The sequence below is a fragment of the Anolis sagrei genome, chromosome 4 (assembly GCF_037176765.1).
Source record: "Anolis sagrei isolate rAnoSag1 chromosome 4, rAnoSag1.mat, whole genome shotgun sequence".
In the NCBI taxonomy this organism is placed as follows: Eukaryota; Metazoa; Chordata; class Lepidosauria; order Squamata; family Dactyloidae; genus Anolis; species Anolis sagrei.
In genome coordinates, this window is record NC_090024.1 from 43,332,247 (window position 1) to 43,344,014 (window position 11,768).

The 11,768-nt window shown below is 42.1% G+C and overlaps 1 protein-coding gene across 1 annotated transcript; it reads left to right on the forward strand.

Annotated features, from left to right (window-relative positions):
• The first annotated feature begins 3,398 nt into the window (after positions 1 to 3,398).
• MSC (musculin) lies at positions 3,399 to 11,535 on the forward strand. The gene is made up of 2 exons (XM_060775477.2): positions 3,399 to 4,098; positions 10,537 to 11,535. Exons 1-2 carry the CDS (start codon positions 3,553 to 3,555, stop codon positions 10,621 to 10,623), a joined length of 633 nt encoding a protein of 210 aa, XP_060631460.2. The 5' UTR covers positions 3,399 to 3,552; the 3' UTR covers positions 10,624 to 11,535.
• Positions 11,536 to 11,768: the final 233 nt, after the last annotated feature.

The following is an 11,768-nucleotide window of genomic DNA, read 5'->3' on the forward strand; positions in this document are numbered from 1 at the left end:
GAGAGGGGTCCAGGGGACAGTTCCATATTGTCTCCCGCATATGTCATCAGCTGGGGACCCCTCCCTTCAGCAGGAACTGCTGCTCTGACCTAGAGTGAAGGGGGGGGGGGGGGGGAGAAGACAGTTCCATCTTGTCTCCTGTGCTATTCTAATAATATAATGTAATATAATATAATATATTGTATATACATATAATATTTATAATATTATAATGTAATGCAATATACTACTACTAATATGATATTATAATTATATATTTATATTACATGTAATATTACTAATAACATTACAATATAATGGTATAGTACAGTATAGATTTAATACTGATATTGTACTATGGTAATTATATAATACATTGTATGTATATATCTTGTAAGCTGCTCTGAGTCCCCTTTGGAGTGAGAAGGGTGGCATACAAATGCCATAAATAAATAAATAAATAAATAAATAAATAAATAAACAGAATTATAGAGTTGGAAGAGACCACGTGGGCCATCTAGTCCAACCCCCTGTCGTGTATTATTGCAGTTTTCTACATCATTACATAATGTTTCTGTATTATTAAATTCGGCCCATGCTTTTTAGTTCCTTAGTCCGATGCCTGTCCATGGCATCAATGAAATTCGAGAGGAACAGATCCTTTCCTTCATACAGATCCTACCCTTTGTTTACTGTGATCACATTGATTGTAATGGGATCCACTTCCGTGGCAAAATATTTAGGATTCTCAAGCAGCAGTTAGCCCCGTTTCGCAGAACAATCCTTAAAATCTAATGGCTAAAACTCACAAACCAGTTCAGTTAAAGTCACTTCCAGCATAGGGTTAATAATCAGGGCAGCCTTCTCGTTTTAAAACTTGGATTTTGTTCCAAACGAGTGTGAGAAATCCATCGAACTGGGCTGCATTAGTATCTCCAGGTCCATCTCTACATTAGAATTAATGTAGTTTGACATCAGCCACCAGTTTAAAAAGTAGTAGGGTCTTCTCGTCTGCTTTGAGGACGAGGATGTTGAATCCTGCCCAAATAACTTCTTTCTTGTGACCATGGACCATGAATTGAGGCCATCAGCTTCAAATGTCCCAATATCCCAATCCTGCGCCGTTACAGAGGAACCTGACACTTTTGCTCAGAAACGAGTCTGTTTAGCACAGTGGTTCTCAACCTGGGGTCCCCAGATGTTTTTGGCCTTCAACTCCCATAAAGCCTAACAGCTGGTAAACTGGTTGGGGTTTCTTGGAGTTGTAGGCCAAAAACACCTGGGGACTCCACCTTGAGAACCACTGGTTTAGCAACAGTCCCAAGGAATCCCGGACAAAAAACAATCAGGGCCAGCTAATCAACAAAGGATTCCGCTAGGCAGGAAGCAGCCAAGCTTTGGAGCTGCAAGGCTATTCAATGCTAATCCAGGTGATCAATTGCAACATTCACACTTGCCTCGAAGGACAAGAGTTCTTTCTCCCACCCTGGACATTCCACAGATATATAAAGCCCACCTGTCAGTTTCCAACAAACTCACAACCTCTGAGGTTCTGGAACATGGGCATACAGTTCGGAAAACTCACAGCAACCCAGTGATTCCGGCCAGGAAAGCCTTTGACAACACACTAAGTTTTAGGATCACAACCCAAACCATTTTGAACTATGCTTTGGATTGAGCCAATGGAATCACTTCTCTTGCCTGTTTCTCCAGCAGGAAGTGTTGTCCTGGGATAATAAATACTCTTGCCACGAAGAGCCAATTGTTTTATTTACTGAAAATCTCAGCTCGTTTCAGCAGCACTCTGACATCACCTTCCTTTAGGATACAAATCCTGTCCTAAAGTTGTGTGTTGTGTGGGTTGCTGTTGTGTGCCTTCAAGTTGTTTCCGACTTAGGGTGACCATCAGGTGAAAACATCGGGATAATACGGTATCTGTGTGTCTGTGCTGAGCATTTGTTCAGAGGGGTCTTGGCAGTAGATGAACGGAGAGGAATTGTGTGTGTGTGTGGGGGGGGGGGGGGATGGAAAAAGTCGGGGAGGGGATTCACAAATCTCAGTAATTTCAAGGGGCCTCTTTCTGTAGGTGGGACCAACACTGGAAGCGCACCTTCTCCAGTCATGGGTATTACTTGGGCCCTGCAGATGTTTTGGACTCCAACTCTCACCATTCTTAACAGCCTCTGGCCCTTTCCTTTCCCCCTTTCCCCCAGTGAAAGGCATGTCAAACTGCATTCATTTCACATGTGTCAAACTTAAGACCTGTGGGCCAAATCTAGCTCGCCCTGTCATTTTATATGGCCCTCCAGAAGCTGGACTACAAGCCCCATCCTCCCGACTGAACAGAACAAATGTTCCTGTATCACAACTCCCATCAGCTCCAGTCATGATGCTAATGATGAAGAATCCAGGAGTTGCCATTCCCATGATCTCCAGTCTGCATGGCGGAAAATTCCAAAGCGTGGGAGCGGTTCAATAACATCTGGAGACCCAAACGGGGTGAAAACGAAAGAGCACCGACCATATGTTTAAAAAGAGTCGCTCTCCCTCTGTATCCACGGATTCTCCGTCCATTGATTCAAGGGCCCTTTGAAAGCTGATGTGACCCTCAAGGACATGAGTTTCACCCCAGGGGAAAAAACCCTTGGATTCACTTGAGGGCCTCATCACACTAGAGCAGTGGTTTGCAACCCCGGGTCCCCAGATATTTTTGGCCTACAACTCCCAGAAATCCCAGCCAGTTTATCCGCTGTTTGGATTTCTGGGAGTTGAAGGTACCCACAGTTTGAGAACCACTGCACTAGAGAATGAATCCACTTGAAATCCAGTTGCTGTCTCCTGCAGAATTCTGTCGTTTCTCCTTTAGGGAGCGGCCTTTAACAGCTTCACTGAAAAAAAAAAGTGGCGCAGTGGGTCAAACCCTTGTGCCGGCAGGACTGAAAACCTCCAGGTCTTAGGTTCGAATCCGGGTAGAGTGCGGATGAGCTCCCTCTATCAGCTCCAGCTCCTCATGTGGGGACACGAGAGAAGCCTCCCACAAGGATGGTAGCACATCAAAACATCTGGGCGTCCCCTGGGCAACGTCCTTGCAGACGGGCAATTCTCTCACACCAGAAGCGACTTGCAGTTTCTCAAGTCGCTTCTGACACGATAAAACAACAACAAAACCTAAACTACAAACCTCAGAATTCTGCAGGACGCATAAAACGGATTTAAAATGGATTCGTTCTCTAGTGTGATAAAGTAGTTGGCGTGAAATGAGTCCCAAGAGTGGAAAGAGGGAGGGAGCACCCCCAACCCCCCCTCCTCAAACCGAAGGGTCGTCTTCCGCCTTGCCCTCCCCCCTTTGCCCCTTACAGATGGTTTGCCCCGCTCCCCTCTGATCATATATATATATAGAGAGAGAGAGGGGGGGGCGTTGTCGGTCAAGTGAACCTGGGCGGCTTCTCTGCGGGAAGCGTGGAGCCCCCCACTCAAGACCTGCTCCTCCTCCTCCTCCTGCTGTCCCTCCCTCCTTCCCTCCCTCCCTGTCTTTCTCTCTCTCCGGGCGTCGTCGGGGCCAGTGGGTGGGCCATGTCCACGGGCTCCTTGAGCGACGCCGAGGAGCTGCCGGAGATGGAGCTGCGAGGGCTGCAGCTGGGCTTCCCGGGGCTCCCCCGCCTCAAGCGGCGCCCCCGCGGCCATTCCTCCGCTGCCGAGGAAGAGGAAGAAGAGGAGGAGGAGGAGGAGGAAGAAGAAGACGAGGATGAAGAGGAGGAAGTGGTGTCGGCCAGCAAAAAGAAGCGAGCCAAGGGAGCGGGGCTGGGAGGAGGGGGAGGCGGAGGCGGCAAAAGGCAGCTTCCTCCCTCGTCGTCGAGGGGCAGCAGCAGCGTGGGCAGCGCGTCGGCGGAATGCAAGCAGTCCCAGCGCAACGCGGCCAACGCGCGGGAGCGGGCGCGGATGCGGGTGCTGAGCAAGGCCTTCTCGCGCCTCAAGACCAGCCTGCCCTGGGTGCCGCCGGACACCAAGCTCTCCAAGCTCGACACCCTGCGCCTGGCCTCCAGCTACATCGCCCACCTCCGCCAGCTGCTCCAGGAGGACCGCTACGACAAGGCCGGCTTCGTCCACCCCGTCAGCCTGGTAAGGTCCCCAGCGCCTTCCTCCGGGCCCAGGCACACGGCACAAGGAAGGCGGGGTGGCACTGCTTGAACCGGGGAGCCCTGGTTGGCTGGGAGAGAAGCATTCTTGAGGGATAAGTCCTAGGATTCCGTAGCACTGAGCCAGGGCAGATCAAGCAGTGTCAAACTGCAGTCACGGTTTAGTGCTGGGGTCCTCAAACTTTTCAAACAGAGGGCCAGGCCACAGTCTCTCAAACTGTTGAAAAAAAAAATATGAATAGATTTCTATGCACACCGCACAATATTTGTAATCCAAAAACACTTAAAAACAATACAATAATTAAAATGAAGGACAATTAAAAATATAAACTTATTAGTATTTCAATGGGAAGTGTGGGCCTGCTTTTGGCTGATGAGATAGGATTGTTATTGTGTGCTTTCAGGTCCTTTCAGACTTAGGTTGCCCTGAGCTAGGGCCAAGTAAATGACCTTTGGAGGGCTGTATCTGGCCTAGGCCTTAGTTTGAGGACCCCTGGTTTAGTGTATATCAGGCATGGGCAAACTTCGGCCCTTCAGGTGTTTGGGATTTCTAACTCTCACAGTTCGGATTTGTGGGAGTTGGAAGTTCAAAATACTGGAGGGCCAAATTTGCCCATACCTGGTGTAGATACATCATGTCCACATATAGATACACCATATCCACACTTGGTCTTGAAAAATTGGTGACAAAAATGTGTAACAGGAAAAGGCAGTCGGGTTGTAGTGTAGACCATTTTATTATACAGAGTGCTGGTGCCAAATTAGAGCCAAATTAGAGCTCCCATGACTCCATGGCTTGGAGCATGACATTTAGAGTGATGCCAGCCTGCATTCATTCTACAGCAGTGGTTCCCAATCTGTGGTCCATGGACCACCAGTGGTCCGCAAGAACTAAAATGTGGTCCGCGGACTCACCATTACTACACCGGTGCAAAACCCTCTTATAGTGCCAAGGCTTGTTAAATATGGTTTTCTGTGGGTGAGCAGATGGCAATTACTGGATGGCATATGTTCTGTATCAGAAACTAGAGCTGATGTGGTTGATCCAGCAAATTTCTGAATCAGCACCCCAAATGACCAGACCAAATCTAAAGTTGACCAAAAAACTGCCTCTTAACCCTTTTGGTACTAATGTTGGAGAGTGGTCCCTGGTCAAGTGGTCCCTGATCAAAAATAGGTTGGGATCCACTGTTCAACAGTGTTGAAGCACCCTCAGTCACAGGTTTGCAACAGAATCTGCATCTGTGTTGCAAGGGTTTCTGCCAGAAGAGAATCAGAGATATACCCTGGTTCCTTGTAATTCTAAGTTTAGAAAATGTATCATCATCATCGTCAAATTCTTTGGCAGAGAAGGCTGGAAACCTTGTTTATTATTTTTCTAAAATAATATTAACAATAATTTTCTCACCTATTCTCAAGGCAGGGCACAACATAGTTTTTTTTTCCATGTCAGGAGTGACTTGAGAAACTGCAAGTTGCTTCTGGTGTGAGAGAATTGGCCATCTGCAAGATGTTTTTGATGCTTTACTATCCTTGTGGGAGGCTTCTTTCATGTTCCCTCATAGGGTTCTGGAGCTGACAGAGGGAGCTCATCCACGCTTTCCCCAATTCAAACCTCTGACCTGTCAGTCTTCAGTCCTGCCAGCACAAGAGTTTAACCCATTGCGCCACCTGGGGCTCCTACAACATAGTTAAAATATGTACATAGATAAAAACATAAAACCACTGAAAACACATATATTTTAAAAGACATATGATTAAAACACACCCAAATCATTCATGCCAATCAATCCCACTTTAAAATCTATAGTTTCAAATTGACTGGGTAGCGCTTCTCAACAAAAATAGCTAATGTTTATATTCCACCTGTCTTTCACTAAACTCAAGATGGCATACTTCCTCCTGGTGAAAAGTGTGGTCTCCTATTATTATGTGCCCTCAAGTCACCTGCCAGCTTATGGAAACCCCATGGATTCATAGAAGTGTTTAAAGGAAAGGAATCCTTCTAGGCAGACAATTTTGCTAGATTCTTCTCGAGCGCCAGAAACATCCATTGAAACATCATTTTCAAATTATCAGGAGGGAAATAGAAGATGTGGGAAAGATCAGTTTACCCCTTTAAGCTCATCTATGAACTCATTTTAGAAACCTCTGGAATAAAGAGAGAAAAGCCAGCTGAGTTTGTCTTCTTTCCTCCCCTTCTGAGGAATGCTTTTTCCTTCTGAATGCTACAGTTGTATTCCTAGCTTGAGAGAAGAGCTTTCAGTGCAGAGGGTGGCCTACGAGCGGGTTTAAACTCTCCTTCCCTCCATCTTTGAAATCTCAGTTTTTGTTTTTGTCTAAGTTGATGATCTGAATTAGTTGCTAAATCAAGTAAGAGCTGGTTTGGTATTTCAAAACACCTCCTGTTTTCATTCTAAAATGAAGTAGTTGACTCATTTCACAGACTCTACAGTCTCAAAACATTCTTTGATGGTGAGGGAGGCAAGCACAACTTACTTTTCCTTTTTTACTCTTTCTTGCTCTTCCTCTGTTTGTTTGTTTGTGTGTGTGATAAAGAGAGAGAAAGGAAGGAAGGAAGCACTGTTGATGTGGTCATAATATTCTGTGTTTACAGTTGTGGGAATTTTAGCAGGTACAGAACAAGGAAGAAAGTTTTACCGTGAGGTATCCAAGATGATTCAAGCAGAGCCTAGAAACATTAACTATGTAGACATCAGCTCTCAGATTTCCTAGACAGCATGGTCACTGGGAGATATTTGGAGTTGTACTACAAAGGGGAAACATGAGCTGTTTAAAGTTTTGAAAACTCCTTACTGGTAAATTTGAATCCTCTTAAACCACAGTCCTTGTAGATTTATACTTAGTCCTGCTTCCTCCTATTTGGTGCTAGAAGGCTCTGTGTTGGGATTACCAACAGACATTATCCCCACTTTTTTACTTATTTGTGGCTTCTTTTGGTGCAGCAATAAAATGGAGAGGCTGTATTCTCATACTTAGAATCTTAGAGTTGGAAGAGACCACATGAACCATCCCGTCCAACCCCCTCCCATGCAAGAAAACAATGAAAGCACCCCTGATAGATGGCCATCCAACCTCTGTTTCAAAACCGCAAGAGAAGGAGACTCCATCACACTGTGATGCAGCATATTCCATTGCTGAACAGCTCTTATCATCAGGAAGTTTTTCTTAATGTTTAGGTGGAATAGTCTTTCCTGCTATTTGAACCCATGTCAGAGTCTCCAGAGGAGCAGAAAACAAGCCTATCCCCTCCTCAATGTTGCAGCCTTTCAAGTATTTAAATATAGTTATTATGTCCCCTCTCAACCTTCTTTTCTCCAAGCTAAACATACCCAGATCCCCAAGCCTTTCTTCATAGGGCTTGGTTTCCAAACCTTTGATCGTTTTGGTTGTCCTTCTCTGGACATCTTGTAGCTTTTCAAGATCCTCCTCCTAACCATACAGAATGGTCCTGCTATTCTAGGCTTTTAAATGTATGTCTGCCAAAAAAGCTTACCTTTCTGGATGTTAAATCACAATCAGCAATGTATACTGTAACTGTAGGTTTTGTTGTTATTCAAAAACTTTTAAAAATGCAACAGCAGCCAGAATACTATGAGACACTGGCCCAATATGGTCCTAAATAATAAGGCTGCATCCTGTAATCCAGTTTTTAAAATATGACTGAGTGAAACTATCTCTGTTGCATTACAATTGAACTGTAATTTAGATACTGAAAAGGTAATGAGCAATTCAGTATTTGTAATGAGTTATTTTCAGGTCTTGGTTTCAATGGCGGCCTTCAAAATTTGAAGTAACAAATCCTGTAAATTCTGCACTGAGTAGAATATTAGTATTTTTTTTCTCCTGGTCTTAGAACCTACACTCTCTATTTTGTTGCATTCATCTATCATATTGGAGCTAGTTTTTTGTTTTTTTTGTTTTTGGCTTTCATTTACATCATCTAATTTATAAGTTCTCTGCCTTCTTTTTCTTTGGTTGTCATTAACTGCTTCACTAGAAAGTCAGTTCAATTCTGATATTCTTTCTAGGCAATGTGCTCCAACTCTTTAATTGTACCAATAGCCCTTTTTAAAGTTCTATAGCATCTTTTGTGTTCTGTTGCATCTTTTCTTTAGATGGATCTAGAATAGTGGTTACCAACCTTTGGTGCTCCAGGTGTTTTGGACTTTAGCTCCTACTATTTCCAGCTGGTCAACTGACTGGAATTTCTGGGAGCTGAAGTCCATAAAACTGGAGGGCCAAAGGTTGAGAACCACTAATCTAGGATGTAGTATAAATAAAGGACTAAATTCATTTGTCAGAGTAGACAATTCAGTCAGTGGAACCTATTTAACCCATTAATTCAGTGAGACTGACATATCCGATTTAGCCCTAAAATTGCTGTAAGTTACTCTTCATTTTTTTTAACAAGACAACCTTCCTGGTCATTTTTAATTGAAGTTGTGCCTAAAAGCAAACATAAAAGTGAACACAATACAAAATACAACAAACATAAATTCAGACTCAATCAAGCTGCGATTCAATGAGCTTACCACTTGCAATCCATGATCTATGATCCAATTCAGGTATGATGACACAGAAGGGATGAAATACAGCCCCCAAAACCAGCTGTGAAACAATGAAGCCAGTCTGTATCTTATGGTTTAATGCTTTAAAGAAGTGGCATTCATAGATTTAAGACATGGATTGCTCCAATCTAAGAATACTGAAATCGAGCATTTATTTTCTAGGTAGCACTAGGGCAGTCAAAATAGATATAGTTCCTAAACTAAAAGGAACAAAAAACATAGGCATAAGTTATGGTCTCTGTGTACTCCCCTTTTCATTAAAGTGAATTCAATTTAGCAAGCTCGAAGTAGGCCATATCTCCGTCTGGCACAAATATGCATGAAGAACATAACTCAGAAAAGTTACTTTTTAGAAAACAATTCCCTGATTCTCCCAACTAGCATGGGCCAGTAGATGATTATGGGAATTGTAGGATATCCAGGCTCAGCTTTAAAGGTATAGATATGTATATGTGAGTAGTACACGCAGAAGGCCACACATTACACATATTATAGTAAATGTGATAGGGTTAATTTGACTAACAAAATATTATTTAAAACATATTGACTTACTGAAAACCATATTAATTTAATTTAATAGAATTTCCTGAAATAAGATTTGACAATAAAAGCAATGAACATGAATCATTCTAGGAAGAGGTATTCTATTTCATCTAAAGGATAAAGATTTCCCCTTGACATTAAGTCTAATCGTGTCCAATTCTAGGGGGTGGTGCTCATCTCTATTTCTAAGCCGAAGAGCCAGTATTGTCCATAGATGCCTCCAAGGTCATGTGGCCTGCCTGACTGCACAGAGCACCTTTCTGCCAAAGCAGTACCTATTGATCTACCCACATTTGCATGTTTTCGAACTGCTAGGTTTGCAGAAGCTGTGGCTAACAGTGGGGGGCTTACCCCGCTCCCTGGATTTGAACCACGAACCTTTTGGTCAGCAAATTCAGCAGCTCAGTGGTTTAACCTGCTGCACCACCGGGGGGCTCCATCTCATTTACTTGCCACTTTAAGATTGTGCCAGTGTCACATGTATGAATAACATAAGAAGAGTATACTTCCTAGATATTGTACTGATATACACACTTTAAGTGGCAAAAATTCATCAGACGTTTGGGTGAAAGTCTAAAAACAAGTATTACAGTCCTTAATGCAATCTTTTAAAAGAATAAATGCAGGAAAAAACAAACACTTATGTTGTACTTACTCTAAGACAAAGAAACAAGGAGGTAAGGCAATCAATACAAACACATTTACAGTAGAAATAATCCTTTTAAAAGTCAACAGTAAGAGCAGCATGTGTAAAAATATGATAATAGCTCACAACAGAACACTATAATAGCAGTAATACATGAGTTTTATGATTTATTCACATGGATTCTGGGCAACTTTGTAGCTCACCATACTGTTTATCAAAATGCCAGTTCATATGCACCTGAAATTTGCAAAAACACCTTGGGATTTTTCACGGGAAGAATGTAGCATATTCCCTCAATTTTTACTGAACCAAAATATATTGGTGTGTCACAGTATGTTCGCAACACCACAGCTAAACACTAAGCAGCACAGTTATGATCAGTGCAACCCCAAATCGTGATCTATAAGTGTATGGTAAGTTACAGGATGCTCCTGTTCATCTTTGTAGCACAAAAAATGTGACTTTACTCCTTGCTACTTCAGAAAAGTTATGGCAGTTTGAATATATTGTATCTGATTTTTAAGTACACTTTTAAGACCCCACTTTTTGGCAAGTGGGAACAAATGAAGAGCAGTTAAAGTTCTGGAATTCATATATCGCAATCCCTCTTTCTAACACAGAATGCTACTTTAATTTACAGACCTGGCCATTTATGGTTTCTGGAAGACCAGAATCTGATGCCAAAGAGGTTTCAGCAGCCAACAGATTATGTGGAACTACAGCTTAGTTCTAGTGAGGAGTGCTCTTGCTGGATATGACTGCAAAAACCCACTGACTTCTGTGGACGGAAACTGAAACAAAGCAACCAACTCTTCTTGTTCACTTGCAATGAAAAAATAAACCCGAAACACATACTAACAGAGGAGGAAATAATTGTTCACTGAACATCCTGGTGGGTTTGGAATGATCTTTTTCAGTGTTATGATCTGAAGAAAACCTTTGAGGCATTTTGACTAACAGAAGATATAGAGGAGGTTAACTTTGATAGAATTAACAGCATGGACCAAATTATAGATTGTATGAGATAATCCCAAACAGTGTTATTGGTATACCAGAGGAAAGTGGTATTCTAGATTAGTGTTCAGACTCAAATTTTATAATATATTTGACCTTATGTTCTTGGCAGCTATGCAATAGTAAGACTACTTCTGTCATTTTAGCCAACTTTTAAAAACTCAAGGTGCTTCTTTAAGATTGAAATTAAATTAAATTACTTGTATTTACCGATGGTAGTACTAAATTTGCTTAGAAGAAAAAAATGCCAGAAGTCCTTGAGAGGGTTATGGATTAATGATAGAAAGATCACTTTGTGGGCTAATATTTTTGCATCATATTTTTGTATCGAAGATAATGCTACAGAAAACTATCATTTAAAGAATTGCATTCTGTGAAAATGTAATGATGTCTTAACTTGAAGTAAGAAGATTGTTTACTTAAGACTAGGATTTGTATGTTTGATAAAAAATGGCTTTTAACATGGCCTGAGACTAAATGCATCTCAAATATATTTCTCCCACGTCTTTTGGCTCTATGAAGTAGTCACTGTTATAGTGTTCTGATTGTGAATGATGTTACAATCAATATTTCAAATGTAAATAATTTTTATTTTTATACATGGCATTAAAAATTTTGCTTACAATATTGCGAAGTCCTAGTCATTGTTGAAATTGCTGAACATTGTAATGACTGAAAAGTCCCTACTACAACTTGAATGGATTCAGCAGAGGAAATTCTTAAAACTATTTCAGCGAATGTATTGGTGGCTTTTATATAACTTCACATGCAGTGAGGAAATGCAGTGGTAAGATTTCAATTTAATCTTGCTTAAAATGATGCAGGTTTCATTGATTTTAATTAGTTTTCAGTAAGCAC

Coding starts and splice junctions, on each gene's coding strand:
- MSC (XM_060775477.2), top strand. CDS start 3,553: ATGTCCACGGGCTCCTTGAGCGACGCCGAGGAGCTGCCGGAGATGGAG. Junction 4,099..10,536: donor TCGTCCACCCCGTCAGCCTG/GTAAGGTCCCCA, acceptor TTTAATTTACAG/ACCTGGCCATTTATGGTTTC.